The sequence below is a fragment of the Biomphalaria glabrata genome, chromosome 8, assembly GCF_947242115.1.
Source record: "Biomphalaria glabrata chromosome 8, xgBioGlab47.1, whole genome shotgun sequence".
Classification (NCBI taxonomy): Eukaryota; Metazoa; Mollusca; class Gastropoda; family Planorbidae; genus Biomphalaria; species Biomphalaria glabrata.
This window is the reverse complement of record NC_074718.1, coordinates 17,676,752-17,700,793: the sequence shown is the minus strand read 5'-3', so window position 1 is coordinate 17,700,793 and position 24,042 is coordinate 17,676,752. Positions and strand designations below refer to the sequence as shown.

Sequence of the window (24,042 nt, the reverse complement as noted above, 5' to 3'; positions counted from 1 at the left end):
TATCACAAACGAATAACTCACCCTAAACAGGGGTTCCAAAGATCCAACTGAACAAGTCAGAGAAACTGGTACAGACACATAACGTTTTACGGGCCAACACACAATCCGTTACAACCAAATTCAGAGGCTGAACTGCCTCATGACAAAGAATGACCGATAGATGTCACCGGACTTTGTGACGTAGCAAAACAATTCAAAACAAAAAAAAATACAAGACACTCTCGCCCCGTACACATACTACGAGTAGAGGAAATAAAACAAACAGAGTTAGGAGAAAGAAAAAGACACTTGTCTATACTACGCGACAGGCCGGTCCTACAGATTGCGGGTAAGTGAAAAATTAATATTTTGTATTTGAAAATAAATTCTCTTTGCGTTTTATTAATACTTTAGTAAGTACAAAATCACTATCAAATTAACTTAACGAGACATCTTCAGTAGATAGTAGTTTTCCAACAAAAAGCCAATAAACATTCAGATCTGTCTTTCAGGTTTACTATTGACTAATAAAATATCGCTTTTATTAAGAGGTCGAGATAGATTTAGATGATTTAGATCTATATTTGTATGTCAGTGACTATTAAAGTAAATTAAGATTTTGAGCTTCTTGTTTGGTTAAAATTCGCCTTATTATTAAATTTTTATTGAATGAAAGCTGACAATGCCGTTTTTTTTATCGCGAGTAGGATTGACGTTGTCCATATTTAATGACACCCTGATTTGCATTAGTTTTCAGAAGATTTTAATAATTTCATTAGATTTTCATGATTTTTATTTTACAATTTCAGGAGAAATCCAGGAACCCTTTGATAATAAGTTAAAATGGTTTAATTTAAATAATTTACACCTAGAATTTGCGCGAGGCCTATGAAAGTGCGCGGCCGCATAGGTTGCAGTGGCCTAAGACCGGCCCTGCCTGTAGGAACCTATATTTGTTCTCCCCTGAAGAAATCTGTTATATTTGTTCTCACCTGAAGAAATCTATGTTGTATTTGTTCTCACCTGTAGAAATATGTTATATTTATTCTCGCCTGAAGAAATCTATGTTATATTTGTTCTCACCTGTAGGAATCTATATTTGTTTTCAACTGTAGAAACCTATGTAATATTTGTTCTCATCTGTAGGAACCTATATTTGTTCTTTTCTTTTAAATATCTATGTTATATTTGAACTTACATGTAGGAACCTATATTTTTTCTCATCTGTAGAAATCTATAATATATTTTTTCTCACCTCTAGAAATCCATGTTATATTTATACTCGCCTGTGGGAACCTATATTTTTTCTCACCTGTAGGAATATATGTTATATTTGTTCTCACATGTAGGAACCTATATTTTTTTCTCACCTGTAGGAATATATGTTATATTTGTTCTCACATGTAGGAACCTATATTTTTTCTCACCTGTAGGAATATATGTTATATTTGTTCTCACATGTAGGAACCTATATTTTTTTCTCACCTGTAGGAATATATGTTATATTTGTTCTCACATGTAGGAACCTATATTTTTTTCTCACCTGTAGGAATCTATATTTTTTTTCTCACCTATAGGAATATATGTTATATTTTTTCTCACATGTAGGAACGTATTTGAGCCTGGACATCAAAAAGGAGATCGATACAGAACGTCAACAAGGGCTTCACTCGGCCACTATTGAAAGCAGCCTCTTTCAGCCGGCCAATGGCTATTATTGTATCTATTTTTGGTACTCCATGAGAGGAAGTGACGTCCGACAACTGGATGTCAATATCCGAGTAAGTAGAATAAACAAATTAAGAAGATTTATTTAATCATTTCTGAAGATTCCGTCCGGTATTTCTACATGACTTTATTTATTGTAACTTGTAGATTGGAGGAGGTACTGGCTTCACCGTCTGGTCCATGTCTGGGGATCGAAAAGTAGACTGGTTGCTTGGTAAAGTCGACCTACAAACCTCACATCCATTCAAGGTCAGTTCACATATGTGTATTTGTGCATGTATTTAACTCTAATACTGCTAAGGGTTATACTATGATCTAAAAATAGATCACTTGTTCATGGTCCCGAGATCCGAAAACTGTTATCTTGGTCTAGGAACTTACTAAATAGGGGTTTACACGTATCAGGCGTAGATCTATATTACATTACATTTATTTTATGCCCTCTAACATACCTTCTGTTGAAATGATTCTTATTGAATACATTTATGTTGTGGGATAGGTTTGTATTTTGTTTGTCTCTGATAATGTTGTTTTTTTTTTAAATCCATATCTTGTGGGTGGTAAAGAGCTTAGCTTTCGAACCGAGAAGTCTAGTGTTGTACTTAATAATAACAATACCATGTTACATTCAAAGCTTTATTTCACTGAATGACAAACAACTACACACATAGTAGAGTTCACAACACGGACTACGAAATACGGTCAGTATACAGGCTAACAAATGTAACAAACACTAAGGGGTGACAATCCAAATAAGCACATTCACGACATTCACCCCACGTTTAATTTTATACATATGACACAACATCAAGTAGTCAAAGCAAATACAAAGATTAATAAAAATAAGCATCTAAACACATCTGCAATACTGGTTAATAGCAAACTGTTTATCAAACACATTAGTATTAGTCTGTTAAACCCGGTAGTTGGGTCTTGATTTTCTTTCTCTCAGGTTGTAGCGGCAGTTTGGATCGGCACTATTAGTACTCTCAGAATCATTACTAACAACATTACTTGGTGACTCTATGGTCGGGGCTTCAACCGAGTCCATTTCCCCCGATAGGGGTGGTTTGGTTGTTCGATTAACAGGAGGGTTCAGAGAAGAGTTCTCTGCGTTGTTTTCTGTTTCGCATTGAAGTGAGGGTGTCGCATTCCTGGAAGATCCGTCTCTCAGTACAGGGGGTCTCACATTCTCTGTGAAACAGTCTTTTTCTTTGGACGCCAACAATCTTAAAGAGACAGTTTCTTCTCGGCCCGTGGATGTTTTGATAAGAGCGTATTGAGGGTTGCTGTTCACAAGCTCTACCTCCTCTGTTAAAGGGTCATACTTAGAGGATCTATTATTTCTTTTTAACAACACGGGACCAGGAGATGTTAACCACGTTGGTAGGGATGTTCCAGAAGTACTTCTGCGATAGTATCCAATAAGTCTCTCATGTGGAGTTTTATTCGTCGCCGTACACAAAAGTGACCAAATTGAGTGCAACGCGTCTTGCAGTACTAGTTCCCACTGAGATGTACTCAAGTCCTGGGAGTGTAAAGCTAAGGTTATAGCTTTCCAAAGGGTACTGTTCAGTTTCTCTATTTGACCATTTCCTCTAGGATTGTAAGCCGTGGTCCTGCTCGTAGCAACTCCTCTTTCATTAAGGTACTTCTGTACTTCAGCAGACATAAAGGAAGTACCTCTGTCGGTATGGACATAGGAAGGTAGCCCGAATAAGGCGAACAACTCATTTAGGCATTTAACAACAGTAGCAGATGACATATCTGGGCATGCAAAGGCAAAAGGAAACCTAGAGAATTCGTCGATCATGGTAAGCAGATATTTATTGCGTGAGTTGGAATGGAGAGGTCCCTTAAAGTCCATGCTTATTCTTTCGAATGGCTGAGTGGCTTTGATTAGTTGTCCTATTGGTGGCTTGAAGAATCGAGGTTAAGTTCAGCACATGACTGGCACTGGTCGATCACTGTTCTGACGTCATCGGTGGAAAAGGGTAGATTTTTTGATCTCAGAAAATGTAGCATTCTTGTTACACCAGGGTGACACAAACTATTGTGGAGTAATTTTAGGTCGTTACGTGACATTGCGAATAAGTAGCGATTTCTGCTGAAAGTGTCAGCAGCAGTGTTCTGTGTACCTGGTCTGTAAACGACGTCGTAGTGAAAGCAGGATAGCTCTAACCTTCACCTTTGGATCTTCTCATTCTTGATCTTGCCTTTATTTTGTCTACAATACATAAAGGACACGGATCGCTGGTCTGTGACAAGGGTAAAGGGTCTTCCGATAAGAAAGTGTTTCCACTTCCTCAAAGATTCTACTATTGCATACGCTTCTTTTTCCACTGATGAGTGCCGCCTTTCGCTTTGCGATAGTGTCCGGGAAAAGAAAGCCACAGGCCGGCCGTCTTGATTAAGTGTAGCTGCTATAGCTATGTCAGACGCATCTGTCTCCACTGTTAGAGGGCGAGTGTAATCAATGATTTACACGGCGGATTCCTCGAGCTCGTCCTTTAGGTTCTGGAATTCCTCCGGGACAGGAAATCGTTTATTTTTAGCTAAGAGGATGATTTTGTCTGAGAAGTTAGGAATCCATAGAGAATAATAAGCCAGCAGGCCCACTATTCATTTCTGTTTTCGCAGGTTCGACGGAGCATTTAATTCCCGCAAGGCTGTGAATCTTTCTGGGTCAGGCTTGAGCTGACCTTTAGATATTTCGTATCCCAGCAGTCTGACACTATGTGTTCCTATCTCACTTTTAGCTTTGTTGAAGGTAATACCATACTTCTGAGCTACTTTGAAGAATCTCTGCAGGTTTCTATCATGAGATTCGGTATCATGTCCACAGATGGTCACATTGTCCACATAAGCGAATGTATTTTCTAGTTGCTCATCTTCGATTATTTTATCTATGGTTCGCTGGAAACAAGCCACTCCATTTGTAACTCCAAATGGAATTCTTCGAAACTGGTAAAGTCTACCCCCAGCCTCGAAAGCTGTATATGGCCTTTCTTCTTCTTTAATCGGGATCTGATGATAAGCATTTTTGAGGTCCAGAGTGCTGAAGACAGAAAACTGTGATATCTTCTCCGCTAATTCATCCATTCTTGGCATGGGATAGGCGTCTAGCAGTGTATATCTGTTTATCGTCTGGCTTTAGTCAATAACCATCCGTCTTTTGTGCCTCTCATTTGCTGTTATTAGAACCTGTGCCCGCCAGGGGGACTTTGAGGGTTCTATTACTTCTTTTTTGAGTAGTCTCTGAATCTCATCATTAATAAACTTATAGTCCTGTAGTGATCGTCTGCGTGACTTAGTTGCCACTGGAGTGCAGTTTGGAGATAAGTTACCAAAAAGACTAGGCACCTCTACTTTAGCTGGTCTAAGAGTACTTACGCACAGAGGTGGTCTCTTTCCACAAAAAGGAATTTGTAGATTCTCGTGTAGGCTCATGAAGTCCAAGCCTAGAATAACATCTGAACACAATCCATCTAAAAGTGACAGTTTAATATTTTCATATGTTTCATCTTTGAGTTGAATGGTAGCAAAGATATGGCCTTCAGTAACTCGAGACACGTGAGTAGAAGCCATAAATATTCTGTCCACGGAGGTTTTTATCGGCCATTTGTGACTCCTGGCAACTTGAGCTGATACGTAACTCTCACAGCTTCCAGTGTCTATCAAGGCTTTAAGTGGCACCCAATTGAGAAGAATCAAGGAGGTTGATTTGCCTAGTCCTAAAGAGTGCAACGTAGCGAGGGCAAATGCTGTAGATTTTCTTGACTTGCAAGATCTCTGAAAATGTCCCTTCTTGCCACACTGATTACATGTGGCTTCACGTGCGGGGCACTCATTACGAGGATGTCTTCCTCTGCCACAGAAGTAACACTTGATAGATACAGCGCTTACCTCTTGTTATGTTAGAGTCAAATTAATCGAGGCTCGTAGGTCAGGCAACTGGGGAGCGACAGAATCAGCAGGGTGTTCTCTTACAGCATTTGTAGTAGCCCCACTAGTGGTTTCTGACTGTGACTCGTACAACAACGAAAGTTGATAGGCGTGTTCAAGTACTCTGGCTTCCTCAAATGCATCCTTCAACTTTAAATCTGTTTTCTCAAGAAGACGTTTTCTAATGCTGTTGGAGGCAATCCCTGTGATGAATGCATCGCGTATGGACTCGTCACGATGTTGCTCAGCTGTCACGGCTTTGAAATTGCAGTCCTTGGATAGACTGCGGAGTGTTTGAAGAAAGGCATCAACGCTTTGACCCTGTTCTTGTCTGCACGTGGCTAACTTGTGCCTTGCGAAGACCTCATTATTGGGCTGCACATAGATGTTGTTTAGTGACTGGATCGCTTCCTCATATGTTTCCTTGTCACTAATCATCTGGTACACCGATGGCGAAATGTAGTTAATTAGTAGTTTCTTGTTATCTACATTTTCTATAGTAACTACAGACAGAAAGTTTTTAAATGTTTCGTACTAGTGCAGCCACTTTTCTTGTACTCGAGGTGAGGTAGGTTCCACATCGAACCTTTCAGGCCGAAGTAGTCTATCCATGTTTAGACAGATTCAGTGAAATAAATTGTTGTACTTAATTATAACAATACCATGTTACATTCAAAGCTTTATTTCACTGAATGACAAACAACTACACACATAGTAGAGTTCACAACACGGACTACGAAATACGGTCAGTACACAGGTTAACAAATGTAACAAACACTAAGGGGTGACAATCCAAATAAGCAAATTCACGACATCTAGGGTTCGGATCTCGGTAAAGACTGGGATTTAATTTCAAGATTTTCAGGACACTCTGAGTTTATCCAACTTTATTGGGTACTTACATTGGTTTTGGTGGTAGATGACAAGCTCGTTAACCGTCGGCCAAAGAAACAGATAGCCTTTTTTTTTTATTTATCTGCCTAATTCTGAAATTCGATTAAAGACTTGTATTTTAAAAATAAAAATGAGTTGCATTTTGTGTAAATAGCTCATAATGTGCATACAAGTACCTTGAAATGGGACGTTGTGCGCATAACGCTACTTACAAGTACATTGAGGTTGGACGCTGTGTACATAACGATACATATAAGTACATTGAAGTTGGACGCTGTGTACCTAACGCTACATACAAGTACATTGAGGTTGGACGCTGTGTACATAATGCTACGTACAAGTACATTGAAGTTGGACGCTCTGTACCTAACGCTACATATAAGTACATTGAAGTTGGACGCTGTGTACCTAACGCTACATATAAGTACATTGAAGTTGGACGCTGTGTACATAACGCTTCATACAAGTACATTGAAGTTGGACGCTCTGTACCTAACGCTACATATAAGTACATTGAAGTTGGACGCTGTGTACCTAACGCTACATACAAGTACATTGAAGTTGGACGCTACTACCACGACGTAGCGTGCCGAATAGAAAGCATTTTCTAAAAGCTGCAGCCTATTTGGACAAGTCAAGATAAATAAAGAAATTCTATGTAGCACTGGGACTCGACCACTTGCAGGACATGTTCTCTGACAGAATGAATTACGCCTACCAAGATTTGCAATGGCTGGGAGGCAAATACAAGGAAAGCGCAAACAGGTAATTTCTCGTTTAACTTGGCGCCATTTTATCATGGAGGACCTCAAAGCAGTGAAAAGAGGCTTGAGACTTTACCAGTGATATATTTTTTATGGAAACAACTTGCCGCTCAAAGCGTTGAACAACGTTGTTAGATCTAAGCTAAGTCTGGCTACCTTACTCGTAACTTAAAGAACGTACCGAAATTATCACACATTAGTCAAAGTCTTAAGCAGTACTCTATAATTATTCGAGTCAAACGGAAGCAGTTCATTTATGAGCTTTCTAGTCTTCTTATTTGTTCTTTTACAGCTTGATTTTGTTGCTACTACCGATGCTTACAAGCAATACAATTACAACGCCGAGAATTATGACTTTTATTTCATAAACTCAGACATTGGCATTGATGACGTTTATGTGTACAACACGTCATGTTCAAGTAAGTTTATGTGTACAACACGTCATGTTCAAGTAAGTTTATGTGTACAACACGTCATGTTCAAGTAAGTTTATGTGTACAACACGTCATGTGCAAGTAAATTAATGTGTACAACACGTCATGTTCAAGTAAGTTTATGTGTACAACACGTCATGTGCAAGTAAATTAATGTGTACAACACGTCATGTTCAAGTAAGTTTTTATGTGTACAACACGTCATGTGCAAGTAAATTAATGTGTACAACACGTCATGTTCAAGTAAGTTTTTTTTGTACAACACGTCATTTGCAAGTAAGTTTATGTGTACAACACGTCATGTGCAAGTAAATTAATGTGTACAACACGTCATGTTCAAGTAAGTTTTTTATGTACAACACGTCATCTGCAAGTAAGTTTATGTGTACAACACGTCATGTTCAAGTAAGTTTATGTGTACAACACGTCATGTTCAAGTAAGTTTATGTGTACAACACGTCATGTTCAAGTAAGTTTATGTGTACAACACGTCATGTGCAAGTAAATTAATGTGTACAACACGTCATGTTCAAGTAAGTTTATGTGTACAACACGTCATGTGCAAGTAAATTAATGTGTACAACACGTCATGTTCAAGTAAGTTTTTATGTGTACAACACGACATGTGCAAGTAAATTAATGTGTACAACACGTCATGTTCAAGTAAGTTTTTTATGTACAACACGTCATGTGCAAGTAAGTTTATGTGTACAACACGTCATGTGCAAGTAAATTAATGTGTACAACACGTCATGTTCAAGTAAGTTTTTTATGTACAACACGTCATCTGCAAGTAAGTTTATGTGTACAACACGTCATGTGCAAGTAAGTTTATGTGTACAACACGTCATGTGCAAGTAAGTTTATGTGTACAACACGTCATGTGCAAGTAAATTAATGTGTACAACACGTCATGTTCAAGTAAGTTTTTTATGTACAACACGTCATGTGCAAGTAAGTTTATGTGTACAACACGTCATGTGCAAGTAAATTAATGTGTACAACACGTCATGTTCAAGTAAGTTTTTTATGTACAACACGTCATCTGCAAGTAAGTTTATGTGTACAACACGTCATGTGCAAGTAAGTTTATGTGTACAACACGTCATGTGCAAGTAAGTTTATGTGTACAACACGTCATGTGCAAGTAAATTAATGTGTACAACACGTCATGTTCAAGTAAATTAATGTGTACAACACGTCATGTTCAAGTAAGTTTATGTGTACAACACGTCATGTGCAAGTAAATTAATGTGTACAACACGTCATGTTCAAGTAAGTTTTTATGTGTACAACACGTCATGTGCAAGTAAATTAATGTGTACAACACGTCATGTTCAAGTAAGTTTTTTATGTACAACACGTCATGTGCAAGTAAGTTTATGTGTACAACACGTCATGTGCAAGTAAATTAATGTGTACAACACGTCATGTTCAAGTAAGTTTTTTATGTACAACACGTCATGTGCAAGTAAGTTTATGTGTACAACACGTCATGTGCAAGTAAGTTTATGTGTACAACACGTCATCTGCAAGTAAGTTTATGTGTACAACACGTCATGTGCAAGTAAATTTATGTGTACAACACGTCATGTGCAAGTTAGTTTATGTGTACAACACGTCATGTGCAAGTGTGACAAGGTGGATTAGGATTTTGCCGTTTAGGGTGTCTAGGGGATTTTATGATCCCGACACTTGCACATATAATCTACAGGTACAACGTTATAATGCAGGCAACAAAAACTAGAATGTAAAATTATGTACAGTTTATAATACAAGAAAAATAATTAAAAGATGAAAGGCTGTACAGTTGCTAGGATGGGATCTAGCGTATTTACACGTATAAGTCTATCATCATTACATTTGAAAACCAATTGGTCTGAGTGGTTGCTTAGCTTTAGGTCCGGTTTTGCACTGATGAGACGTGTGTGGCTGGTGCTGACGCTGTCTGCTGGTGGGCTGGCGCGGTGGATCCAGGCTCCGGTTGCAGTCCAACGATGTATGGCTGCAGAGCTCAGCTGCAGCAACCATTCCGTCAAGCCAGTGACGAGTCTGTGGCTAGCGTTGTTGCTTGAACACTTATGAAGTTAAGTAAGACGGTATCGGCGTTAGGTTGATAGGACACCTAGTGGATGTTGCCTATAAATAAAAGCTGCAACGACATGATGTACAAATCGGTTTAGCCATAATGATACTACTGGGACGTAGATGCCTTTCCATGAAGGACATCTTTAGAATGATGTAGAGAAACAATAAACTAGTTTCACAAATAGTTAAAGGGCTAACAAGTAAATATTGCATCCCACCAAGAGAAGTAACCGGAAACCCCATAAAGGGAAATCACAACCAGTGATAAGTAATAATGAAATAGGAGTAATGTACACCAGTCACGGTGAGATCATTATGTACATCACTTACGTAAATGAAATGAAGGGGGAAGGGGAGATCTACGACTGATACTCGCCCAGGCTTTCACGTAAGTAAACATGAAGCATAAGTAACTACACATGATTCTATCTAAGTAATACATCTTGGCCAACATGGCCGATAGAATAAAATATATAAATGTCTGGTAAAATGATATGCTTACAGAAATATTATGATAATTCCCTGCCAAGGAATTAATCAACAACAATATACAAAAAGGGCTCGTGTTGAGCGATAATTTATAATTTATAAATTAATTACAGCTGAAAGGCTAAAAACATGTAAGAATTATTAATGAATTCTAGTCCAGATAAAGGGGATGACTTTGGACATTTTGCCATAAAAGTCATGATATAAAATATATACGTATCTACTTATATTATCCATGATAAGAAATACACAAATATGTACACAAATAATGTAGTAAATAAATGAACAAATATATATACACATTATTAAGTAAAATGGTTCTCAAGCACTTTACTAAGTTACATACCACCAATCCAAAGTGTAAGAAATAGGGGATGAAATGTGTAGAGCTCAAGAAAGAGATCTATGCGCTCCCTGTGGGCTCTCCAGCAAGAAAGAGATCTATGCGCTCCCTGTGGGCTCTCCAGCAAGAAAGAGATCTATGCGCTCCCTGTGGGCTCTCCAGCAAGAAAGAGATCTATGCGCTCCCTGTGGGCTCTCCAGCAAGAAAGAGATCTATGCGCTCCCTGTGGGCTCTCCAGCAAGAAAGAGATCTATGCGCTCCCTGTGGGCTCTCCAGCAAGAAAGAGATCTATGCGCTCCCTGTGGGCTCTCCAGCAAGAAAGAGATCTATGCGCTCCCTGTGGGCTCTCCAGCAAGAAAGAGATCTATGCGCTCCCTGTGGGCTCTCCAGCAAGAAAGAGATCTATGCGCTCCCTGTGGGCTCTCCAGCAAGAAAGAGATCTATGCGCTCCCTGTGGGCTCTCCAGCAAGAATGAGATCTATGCGCTCCCTGTGGGCACTCCAGCAAGAAAGAGATCTATGCGCTCCCTGTGGGCTCTCCAGCAAGAATGAGATCTATGCGCTCCCTGTGGGCTCTCCAGCAAGAAAGAGATCTATGCGCTCCCTGTGGGCTCTCCAGCAAGAAAGAGATCTATGCGCTCCCTGTGGGCTCTCCAGCAAGAAAGAGATCTATGCGCTCCCTGTGGGCTCTCCAGCAAGAATGAGATCTATGCGCTCCCTGTGGGCTCTCCAGCAAGAAAGAGATCTATGCGCTCCCTGTGGGCTCTCCAGCAAGAAAGAGATCTATGCGCTCCCTGTGGGCTCTCCAGCAAGAAAGAGATCTATGCGCTCCCTGTGGGCTCTCCAGCAAGAAAGAGATCTATGCGCTCCCTGTGGGCTCTCCAGCAAGAAAGAGATCTATGCGCTCCCTGTGGGCTCTCCAGCAAGAAAGAGATCTATGCGCTCCCTGTGGGCTCTCCAGCAAGAATGAGATCTATGCGCTCCCTGTGGGCTCTCCAGCAAGAAAGAGATCTATGCGCTCCCTGTGGGCTCTCCAGCAAGAAAGAGATCTATGCGCTCCCTGTGGGCTCTCCAGCAAGAAAGAGATCTATGCGCTCCCTGTGGGCTCTCCAGCAAGAAAGAGATCTATGCGCTCCCTGTGGGCTCTCCAGCAAGAAAGAGATCTATGCGCTCCCTGTGGGCTCTCCAGCAAGAATGAGATCTATGCGCTCCCTGTGGGCTCTCCAGCAAGAAAGAGATCTATGCGCTCCCTGTGGGCTCTCCAGCAAGAATGAGATCTATGCGCTCCCTGTGGGCTCTCCAGCAAGAAAGAGATCTATGCGCTCCCTGTGGGCTCTCCAGCAAGAAAGAGATCTATGCGCTCCCTGTGGGCTCTCCAGCAAGAAAGAGATCTATGCGCTCCCTGTGGGCTCTCCAGCAAGAAAGAGATCTATGCGCTCCCTGTGGGCTCTCCAGCAAGAAAGAGATCTATGCGCTCCCTGTGGGCTCTCCAGCAAGAAAGAGATCTATGCGCTCCCTGTGGGCTCTCCAGCAAGAATGAGATCGGACGATGAAATATTGTCCATATACACGTGGAGAGTGGTGTGTGGCCGCAAATGTGGCGCAGACTAGCTGGTATTATTTGATAAAGAGATGCCCGCTTGACCGAGACGAAAGTTTCCCGGGGATAGACGTCGCGGGAAGGCGTGAATAAAAAGACCATGAAATCGGTCGGCTCGCGTCCTTTTGTGTTATGCCCAGGTGGTCATAGAACGATAGGGGGAGATGAACGGAATTGGTCATGGCAAGATAGATTACACCTGGATCTGGCTAGCGCCAGCCGATCAACGTTGCCATAGGCGTTTGAGTTTAATGGGCTCTTTGAAGTGGGCCAGCCTCTCCCGGAAAGGGGAGGGTTCAACGAATGTTTGCCAAGATAGATAGAGTGAGTGTGCTCTTGTCAAGAGTCTAGTGTGACCCGTGTCAAGATGGGGAAAGTGAAATGTGACATCGGTGTCAAAATGGGTGGGGGTTTGATTTGAAGGATGGTAACTGTGTTTTATTTGAGGGATGGTGGCTGTGTTTTTTAGCACTTGATTGGCCAAATTAATAAAATTGATGATAACAGAGTAATTAAAATGATTAAATGCTTGAACCTGAATGATACTTTGAGTGAGCTAAAACAGGTTACCACAGCAAGTAAGTTTATGTGTACAACACGTCATGTGCAAGTAAGTTTATGTGTACAACACGTCATGTTCAAGTAAGTTTTTTGTACAACACGTCATGTGCAAGTAAATTAATGTGTACAACACGTCATGTGCAAGTAAATTGTTTGTACAACACGTTATGCTCAAGTAAATTTTTTGTACAACACGTCATGTGCAAGTAAGTTTATGTGTACAACACGTCATGTGCAAGTAAGTTTATTGATACAACACGTCATGTTCAAGTAAGTTTTTTGTACAACACGTCATGTGCAAGTAAATTGTTTGTACAACACGTTATGCTCAAGTAAATTTTTTGTACAACACGTCATGTGCAAGTAAATTAATGTGTACAACACGTCATGTGCAAGTAAATTAATGTGTACAACATGTCATGTGCAAGTAAATTAATGTGTACAACACGTCATGTTCAAGTAAGTTTTTTATGTACAACACGTCATCTGCAAGTAAGTTTATGTGTACAACACGTCATGTGCAAGTAAGTTTATATGTACAACACGTCATGTGCAAGTAAGTTTATGTGTACTACATGTCATATGTGAAGCCCCGACGCCAAAAGCGTTTTCTTGCATTCTTCTCTGCAGAAACGCATTCTCTTGACATGCTAGTAAGTTTATGTGTACAACACGTCATGTGCAAGTAAATTTATGTGTACAACTTGTCAAGTGCAAGTAAGTTTATATGTACAACACGTCATGTGCAAGTAAATTTATGTGTACAACTTGTCAAGTGCAAATAAGTTTATGTGTACAACAAGCCATATGCAAGTAAGTTTTTTGTATACAACACGTCATTGCAAGTAAGATCAGGACGGTCTTAAAATGTATCTATCTTCAGTTTTCTCAACTATTTCATACAACAAACAAGAAAAAAAATAATTAAAAATACAATTAACATGATTGCACAAACTCAGAGGCGGCCCCAGTCGGTGTTGGATCCCTGCTTTACATGTTTTGGAGGTTCTTTTGAAGTTTTAGTTTAGGTAGATCTACATTCTTATTCTAGTTCCATTTAAACGAAAATGCCAATAGCTATGTTGGTAACTGTGCTGGGACATCGAGCAGACGTTGCCGAAGTAAAATTCGATACCTTGTTCTTTTTTCAATTATATAAATATGCTCGTCTAACATATTGTACATATCCGTTATTTGTCACCTCTTTATGTGTAATATATCTCTTTTGATCAAAAATAGGCCATTATTTTGTTCTTAAGATAACAGCAATCCCTGGTCGTGCAGTTAGCGCGCTTGACTAATTCAACGGCTTCATATCCTGCTCTATGTCATCCTCGTTGTCCAGCTGGAAGTATGGATAAGGAAATGTTTATATTTAACTTCAAAAAAACCTCCAAATTTATAGTCTAGATCTAGTAAACATAGATCTGAAGAACTTCGCCAAAAAAAAACTTTTTCGATAAATAGTATTCAAGAAAACTCTAGTATAAATTGTGAGTAATAGTCCCAAATTTATTTAGCTAGAAAAATATCAGATTGAGTAAAGATTGGGAAAAGGCGACTATGAAAACGTTGTTTGAGTTTAGAACCTCAATCATGACTCTTATACTGAAAAATTTCGTTTGAATTCTAACTTTTCCAATGCAAAGTCTTTCTTAAAATACTTATGATAACTTCATGTGAAATTACAAAAACTCTGTCTGGAAATGGGAGGGGCGGTAGAGTGAAAATGATTAATCCTCGCTCCTTTACTCATTTCTGCTAAAGATTGCATTTGGCATTAAAGAATAGGTATGGGGCGACTCGATATAAGAATTTAATTTATAGTATATATAAATTATATTAGTGACAGATTTTTTTTAATTTTGTAATTTCTTAACTATAATACAAAAAGAAAAAGTATTGATTTGTCCGATGGGGGAAATGCGATTGCATGTATCGCCCCTCCCACCTAGTACAACCCTTTTTCATTTAAATTTACTAATGATACAATTTGAGATTAGAGTATGGTACGACATATTTACAATGGGTCACATATCAATACGTAGTTTATATTATATAGATATTCAACTAATTTTATTCACAAACTATGATTCCCCACAAAAAAAGGACCGCCCCCCCCAGCACCCAGAGGGCTAGAGTGGGGAGGGCAGTACATGCAATCGCCCCCCCCCCTCACCCCACCGAATCGGCCAAAATACCAGAAAGGGAGCGACATAATATAAAATGTATATATTAATTCAACTAATTTTGTTCACAAACTATGATTTCTCCATAAAAACGGACCGCCTCCCCTCCCACTCAAAGGGTTTAGGTGGGAAGGGCAGAAGAGGTATTCGTCCCCCCCCCCCCACCAATCGGCAAACAGGGAACAACATAATATAAAGATCGGTTAAAATATCAATAACAAGTTACAAGTATATAGATATTTAATTGATTTTGTTAGCAGGCTGTGATTTCTACCAATAAATTGGACCGCCCCCCCCCCACTCGAAAGTGTAGTGGGGGGGGGGGGGGGCGGGATTGATACCATCGCCCCCTCCCGACCCCACCAAATCGGCCAACATACTAGAGGGGGGGGCGAAATAATCTAAAAATAGGTTGAAATATAAATAATTAGTATATATTTTTAACATAAGTAATAAATTCGTATACAAATTGTGTGAATCCTGTACTAAAGTTCGTCCGCCCCCCCCTTGGGGGGGGGTCGGCCGAGTGGGGGGGCGATCGCCCCTACCGCCCCCCCCCCCCCCTGGATCCGCCAGTGAGTCTGGTGTGAATGTACACTTTGGTTTCTTATAGTTATAATGTTTTTTGTTTTGTGTAATGCACAAATTGTAAGACAAATTTCCTTACGGATAATAAAGATTATTATTATTATTATTATTATTAAACATTAATGCACCGAGTTATTTTGCATTTCATTTGAAGAATCCATTTCATATAACGCAAAAGGAAAAAAATCCATTGCTTCACACGGCCTAGTTAGACTTAAAAAATGTCTTCATGAATATGATCAGGATGTCAAGGGTTCACAGACATTGATGCACCGAGTAGTTTTAGCATTACATTTATAGAATTCATCGAATATCACTACCGAATAGTTGGCCGAATATTAATAGCTACTATTTAATATGCACAAAGTGGTCCTCGTTCCATTAATGTCTGTTGTAGAATGTATTAATGTTTATATTAAAACAAAATAATGTGCTTAAAAATGAGCGTTTATGAATATGCACCAAACATCGTTTATTATAAAGACAAGGCGTGTTAATATAAATAGAAATGAAACTTTACATCATAAATGCGCTTTACATACAGAGCAGCAATGGCTGGCACATTTTTTCAATTTGTCTTCACCTTTGAGTAGGTTGGTTAACATGTTAAAATGCTACATTCCTTGACTACGCCATGCTGACCAGACGTCTGTCTAGCTGTGCAGATATATCTCCAGAGGTAGAGATAAACAATTATCACCCCCTTTTTATTTGTTTAGTCAATCATATTGAGTTTATTGATAGACAGGTGACCACAAGTTAAATACGATAGACGTAGGTTTAATGTCAGCGTATTGACACTCTCTAGAGGTCACACGCTTCGAGGGAACTGAGTTTGTTTATTTGGCAGTAAATCTTTATTAGGGTCTAGACTACAAGAGCCACACCTCTACAAGGGTAACCAGGTATATTTCCAGTGGTATAGATGAACCACTCCCACCCCTTGTATTTATTTAGTCCATCACATTGAGTTCATTGATTGACAGACGACCACAAGTCAGATACGATGGACGTAAGCACTCTCTAGAGGTCACACGAGGGAACTAGGTTTGCATACTTAGTAGTAAATCTTAATTAGGGGGCTGGACTTTAAGCCACACATCTACACGGGTAACCGGACAAGGAGTTTGCTTATTTGGAGAAACATCTGTATCACGTGGTTTGACTAGTGGCCACACCATTTCACGTGTGCCGAGTTACTTGGATATAAATCTAAATGAGTAAGCTGAACTAAAGATCACACACCTAAACGAGTGATCCTTAGCTACACAGAACACAAACCGCAAGATTTTATAGCTCAGTAAGCTAGTCACTAATTATTTTTTTAGAGAAAATCTATATTAGCTTTAAAGACACGACCAGGCCTATCTTTAAATAATAGACATTGACCATTTTTAAGCCAGAATGAAAAAACACAACGTGCTAACAAAGGATACTTACACTGTCAATAAATAGTACAGTAAAATTACTTTCTCTAACGTGTGAACTTGACTATTACTCCTGCAGTGAAGTGTCTTCATTTACGATATTCTGAATCATTTGTAATAGTCAAGTAACTAACTTCTCATTATTACTAATTTTCTGTTTTACTTAAGATGCGTACTTAGCCACTGTGTATCAGGCCAGGGCGACTTTTACACACTTGACATCAATAGGCTTACTATTGTTCCCTTTGTAACAGTAACTGAAACCACGAATACAATCAGTAATAATTAAGGAAGATTTTTCTAACATACGTTCTTTGCATTTAATGTTTCTTACATAAGCTCAATAAATAAAATAAAACAAAGATGTGCATGTTTGCGTGTGTGTATTCTTTGCCTTGCATTAAAATCTTTAGAACTAAAGCTAATAACATTGTATAATTCTTTTGACTTAATAAATAACAGAAAACCTTACAGTAAATTTTAAAATCGCATAAAAGAAACTGAACAATATAACCGCAGTTGGATCTAGCAAACAAAAAAATATGCTGGAGCGTAAAAAAAAACAATGACCTTTGCAACTAGTGTACAGGTCTAATTTATCTACATGCTTGACTGTTAATAAAATATCGTTTTCCGCAAATGGATGTATCTAAAACAAAAAAATAATAATTGATCTACTACGCTTCAGATTCCAACTATTAAATAACAGCTACTATCAGCATTAAACCCTTGAAGCCAGAACCAAAAGCTGTCTGTAGACTACAAATTACAAACTTGATGACCAGGTTGTTAGTCTGAAATTCATAACACATACATCTAACCACTATACAAGCCAGATTGCACTTTTGAGAGATTTACATGAGTAAAGTAACAAGTTAAATATATACTTACATATTTTACATTGACCCTCCCACACACAGTTGGTGGTATCGTACATACACACAGACACACTCATACTACACAGATTAATTTGTGATAGGCCTATTCGTTTATAAATACTGTTAAGCTTGAATACATTAATCAGTAACAAACAATAACAAAACAATAAGATATATAAAGGAAAAAAAATAATACCAACCACTATAGGTATGTTATCTAACAGTAACGTAAAATGATCAGCAATACAAGCTATTTACAAGACACTTAGGTATTTTTCTCCGGCTCCGGATGAATATCATTTTTTCTTTTCAGCAATATGAAACAGTACTATCCGGTGCATATATATTTATAAAGTCTAACTATATTTTTTTCTGCGTTTAGTTTGTCTATCCGTCATGTTAATATAGAAAAAAAAAAGACTAAACGCTGTTGAAAATCTGATTAAAATTTAATTTTCCTTCCGAAACATCGCAATAGTTTAAAGTTTCTATAAAAGATTGTTCCGGATGTTTGTATATATAGTGAGAGAAAAAGAGAATTCCAAATAAATCTAATACAGATAATTCCATTTTTTGGATGATCTCGTACGAAACTTAGATGTACCATAGTCTTAGGGAGAGATTTTCAAACTATGCTTTGGTGTAGGAAGTTGTTTTCCTTAAAAATCAGATGATATTATTAATGAAAATATTATTTTATAACGTTTGAGCTAGAAAATTAAATGTAGTGTAAGAGAGAAATTTGATTTACAAAAAAAGAGTTTCATTGTTGTTGTTTTTTAAATCCGGAACAACCGTTTTTCGTTAATGAAAAGAAGATTTTTTTTTGGTTTATATATTAGAAAAGGGATTTCAAACAGTTATTTGACCTTAGTGGATTTTTCATATAAAATTCGGAACAATTTTTGCGACGATTTGTAAGAAAATCAAAGTAATGTAGGTCGATGTCTTTTTCAAAACAAAATCAGGTGGAAACGGTCGTTAGAGCCGTAGGCCAATAGGGAAGCAAAAACATACAAAACCATGTTGGGGTATTAAAGAACCGAGTTCAATGGCGGTTATGAAAGAAGCCCAAAAAAACATGTCGCTGTCCACACACCGTTCCTCAAAGGACCACTTTGGTCTGCACAAATGATGTGGTACAGAGAAGGAATATAGAGGACTTTCCCTTATGTGCTCGGCGATTGGTCTCGCTTCTAAGTCGAACTCCTTGGGATATGAGCAATGGGTTATAGGGATAAAATAATGTACATCTACCTGGATCTTTCCCAGACAGCAGTTTGTTCAGACGGAGGTAAGCTTCCATAGGCCTAGAGTTCCAAGAGAGACTCAACTCTTACGACAAAAACGGAAAGTTAAACATCATATCTCTGGTCATCCATTGCACCCAAACTTGTTTCCAAACGTCTTGAAATGTTGCTTTCGGGTGAGGTTGAGCTTTAGAGAGTGAGGTCGACGTGTTCCACCAATGCTCTAGCTTAAATTGAAATTCTCAGCACAAGTCACTTAATATTGCCCCATGACTGACAAAGGATGTTGTAGGTTACATGTTAATACCATTGTTAAGTTTAAAGATGAGAACTTGTTCTTCTCCAGATTTACCAAGATGTCCACCGATGGCTGTCAAGAACACTCTGAACAACGTCACTTCCTGTTACACTTTCCACGCCACCCCTATGACATGGACGGAGGCCTATGACGTCTGCAGACGAGAGGGGCCCCATTCTGCCCTTGTCAGTGTTGAGACAGAAGCGGAACAAAGGTTCCTCGTCAGCCACATCAAGCAAGACACAGGTCTAGTGTCATTTTTGTATTTTGTCTTAAAGCAGCAGGATATTTAAACCGAAAATTGACATTTGATACCCATTGCAGCAAAAGGAAAACATGAATATATAAATCAAAGTTTGTTTGACCAGGGCGTCATGTGGACAGCTCAACGACCAACGGCCTTTATCAAATGCCAAGTTAACTTGATATTTGGGTGAAAATTGAAAATCCTAGTCTTCACCGGGATTCGAACCAAAACCCGAGAACTTTAGGTTTGGAAGCCAAGCGCTTTATAACTTAGCCTCCAAGCACAGAATTCTACAACTTTCTAATATTGAACTTCTACTGCCTGCAATCTAGTAACACTATAAACTTGCATTAGTGTTTATTTATTGATTCGCGAAAACTCTCCAAAGTAATTGAATTCAATTGGTATTCTTCATTGCTAGATTTACATCAAGCAATATCAAAAATAGACTTATTATTTCTCTACATACTTTTCTATTTTATACTATATATAATATATATATGTAAGTTGATCACTATAAAACTCAATAATGTATGTGTCTATGTTATAGAACTTTCTGCACTGCTTTTTGTTTTTAGATTCGGATTTAAATGTTAAAATAGACAAATTTATATTTCAAACAGCTTTATCCGTGGTGGGACAAAATGGTTTCTACACAAGCGGAAGTGACGTCGGGAATGAGCACAGCTTCAAGTGGACAGACACAGGCATCCCTCGGCCAGTCAATTGGTCAGCGGGTTGGCACGCTGGTCAGCCTAATAATGAAGGCGGCAACCAGAACTGCTTGTTGATGCAGTATCCAGCTGATGACTACAAGTGGGGCGATATAGAGTGTGACAGCAAGCATCCTTTTATTTGTGAAGTCTACTACCAAGTTTAAGTTTTGTATAGAATTTAATAACAAGCATCCTTTTATTTGTGAAGTTTACCATATAACCACAGCTTTATATGAAGTTTAATAACAAGCATCCTTTTATTTGTGAAGTTTTCTACCAAGTTTAAGTTTTATATAGAGTTTAATAACAAGCATCCTTTTATTTGTGAAGTCCACAGCCGGACATAACTTTTGTATAGAGTTTAATAACAAGCATCCTTTTATTTGTGAAGTTTTCATATTGGATGAGACTCTTTAGACATGTAAACGACAAATCACGGTTTATAAATACTTTAATCTTTATTAACACTGAAAACACTTTCTTGTTCATAGTCCTCCATTTCGGTTCTTCTCCCCTTTCAACACGCAATCGCACCATTTCACATTCTACCAAGTATAAGTTTTATATAGAGTTTAATAACAAGCATCTTTTTATTTGTGAAGCCTGGCCTGAAACACTACTCACAGAGTTTTATAACAATGCATAAGAAACTAAAGAAATACATTACATACTAGATGAAAAAAAAACAATTTATACTCAATGTAATTGTATCAATTAGTTTAGAAAAGTCATGTAATTAAATTTGTAGACCAAGATCTACACCAAGAACAATAAATGTGTGCGATTGATTAAAATATTTTGACCAATTGTTTAGTTTAGCGCTATTTCATGCAATTTAGCTTTCTCGACACGCTATGATCCTAGCACTTGTCTTGGACCAGTTGGGAAAATTTGGGGGGGGGGGGGGGGTTAAGGAAGAAAGAAAGGGTTATGTTGATAGATTTTATGTTAATTGGATTTTAAAAGCTTTTACAAAACAAAATAAAGGGGAAACGAATTCGAACTCTTGGACCATTGCTTATGAGTAGAAAGATTGTATAGACTTTTTGTTTCAATTTAGAGCAGCGACTTATAAAGAGGACTACTTCAGCTTATACCACCAATTAAGTTAAGCACAATTTATTTCCCTTATTCGAAATACCAAACAAATTAATTAATTACCCACAGTTAAGTAACAAATTGATTTTTTTTAATTGATCCTGTGTTACCAGGTAAAAAAATAAATTACTTTGAATTTCAGCTTGATCCGAGATTTGGTATCGGAGAAATAACTTTTACAAACGTTTTATCGACAGACAGAAAGAGTGAATTGATATAAGTTTTTCATTAAATGTCAATTAAAAAATTCAATCATAGTGAAATCTATCTATCAATCTACCTATCTATCTATCTATCTATCTATCTGTCTGTCTATCTATCTATCTATCTATCTATCTATCTATCTATCTATCTATCTATCTATCTATCTATCTATCTATCGATCTATCGATCTATCGATCTATCGATCTATCGATCTAATCTATCTATAGAACATGACACGATCATACGACACAACTACATGACATAATTACATGACAATGAGATAGCAAAATAACATAACACTTACAGACACAATCATATAACACAATCATATAACACAATCGTATGTTACATTCACAAGACATAATCTTATCTTCTTATCTTATATAATCATAATATTAATAATAATATATTAATAATATTAATATAATCATATATTAATCATAGAGCTTATTTACTGACACGATCATGTGGCACAATTACACGGCTCAGTTACATCACACAATCATATGACTCAATCATATGACACAATAAACAAACCGAGAGGGCAATGAGCTTGACAATAGTTTAGTTTGTTCAATTGTCTGATATGTCTGATATACTCTTGAATACAATCTCAAAAAACCAGACCATGCCGCTAAAATCCCATTTCACATTGACCTGTATCATAGACATACAATTCTTGATGTAACGTCTGATGGTGGTCTTGTAAAAAAGTAAACTCTTTAGTTCTAGGGTTTTGTTTATCATTTTCAAAGCAAAATTATTTATGTCCTAATAGTATATATTTGTACCACAATAGAACTGGGAAAGAAATCAACCAACCCTGATGTCAAATTGTTTCTTGAATTTAGACTTGAAATTGTTTCTTGAATTTAGACTTGAAATTGTTTCTTGAATTTAGACTTGAAATTGTTTCTTGAATTTAGACTTGTAATTGTTTCTTGAATTTAGACTTGAAATTGTTTCTTGAATTTAGACTTGAAATTGTTTCTTGAATTTAGACTTGAAATTGTTTCTTGAATTTAGACTTGAAATTGTTTCTTGAATTTAGACTTGAAATTGTTTCTTGAATTTAGACTTGAAATTGTTTCTTGAATTTAGACTTGAAATTGTTTCTTGAATTTAGACTTGAAATTGTTTCTTGAATTTAGACTTGAAATTGTTTCTTGAATTTAGACTTGAAATTGTTTCTTGAATTTAGACTTGAAATTGTTTCTTGAATTTAGACTTGAAATTGTTTCTTGAATTTAGACTTGAAATTGTTTCTTGAATTTAGACTTGAAATTGTTTCTTGAATTTAGACTTGAAATTGTTTCTTGAATTTAGACTTGAAATTGTTTCTTGAATTTAGACTTGAAATTGTTTCTTGAATTTAGACTTGAAATTGTTTCTTGAATTTAGACTTGAAATTGTTTCTTGAATTTAGACTTGAAATTGTTTCTTGAATTTAGACTTGAAATTGTTTCTTGAATTTAGACTTGAAATTGTTTCTTGAATTTAGACTTGAAATTGTTTCTTGAATTTAGACTTGAAATTGTTTCTTGAATTTAGACTTGAAATTGTTTCTTGAATTTAGACTTGAAATTGTTTCTTGAATTTAGACTTGAAATTGTTTCTTGAATTTAGACTTGAAATTGTTTCTTGAATTTAGACTTGAAATTGTTTCTTGAATTTAGACTTGAAATTGTTTCTTGAATTTAGACTTGAAATTGTTTCTTGAATTTAGACTTGAAATTGTTTCTTGAATTTAGACTTGAAATTGTTTATTGAATTTAGACTTGAAATTGTTTATTGAATTTTAGTAAAATAACAAAATATAAAATGTCTGAGAAACTTTGTAAATAAAAAATACAACTAAGATTTTCGTTTCAAAGCACGTATTTTTGAGACTACAAATGAAAAAGTTGACATTATCTGACGATCGTGACAGTTTTAAACCTTATCTTGGTGATACTTTTTTTTGGTTTTGGCCATGTTTCTTAGGCACGTCTCGTCACGTGACTTAAACACAAAAGTATAAGTACAGGAGTATTATATATTTTTTCAACCGAGAATTCTAATTTAACTTCCGACTAACAGACATATTGAAACATATCAAGTAGGAGATGACTCCAATCATCCTTCTTGTCACTCTTGTCATTGCTGGATGTCTCGGTAAGTACAGTTACTCTCAAGTTCTTGTCATTATGTGGTTCTGTTTTGAGATACTGATACTGCAGTGAGTATGGGTTGTCTAAGGTTGTCAGTGTTTCGGTGAGCTATGGGTTGTCTTAGATGTTAGTGAGTTATGGATTGTGTTAGGTTGTCAGTGACTTATGGATTG

The 24,042-nt window shown here is 37.4% G+C and overlaps 1 protein-coding gene across 4 annotated transcripts in view; it reads left to right on the top strand.

Moving 5' to 3' along the window:
* The window catches only part of LOC106077022 (MAM and LDL-receptor class A domain-containing protein 2-like), a 129,145-nt gene extending 108,390 nt beyond the window's left edge, over positions 1-20,755 (top strand). For 3 of the 4 annotated variants that reach the window (XM_056039113.1, XM_056039114.1, XM_056039110.1), the window contains exons 5-9: positions 1,588-1,760; positions 1,855-1,956; positions 7,603-7,729; positions 19,503-19,700; positions 20,325-20,755. In XM_056039113.1, coding sequence (XP_055895088.1) covers positions 1,588-1,760; positions 1,855-1,956; positions 7,603-7,729; positions 19,503-19,700; positions 20,325-20,581 — 857 coding nt within the window. In that variant the 3' untranslated portion in view covers positions 20,582-20,755. The remainder of the gene's footprint in view (positions 1-1,587; positions 1,761-1,854; positions 1,957-7,602; positions 7,730-19,502; positions 19,701-20,324) is intronic. The other variant, XM_056039112.1, reaches the window with a different exon arrangement.
* Positions 20,756-24,042: the final 3,287 nt, after the last annotated feature.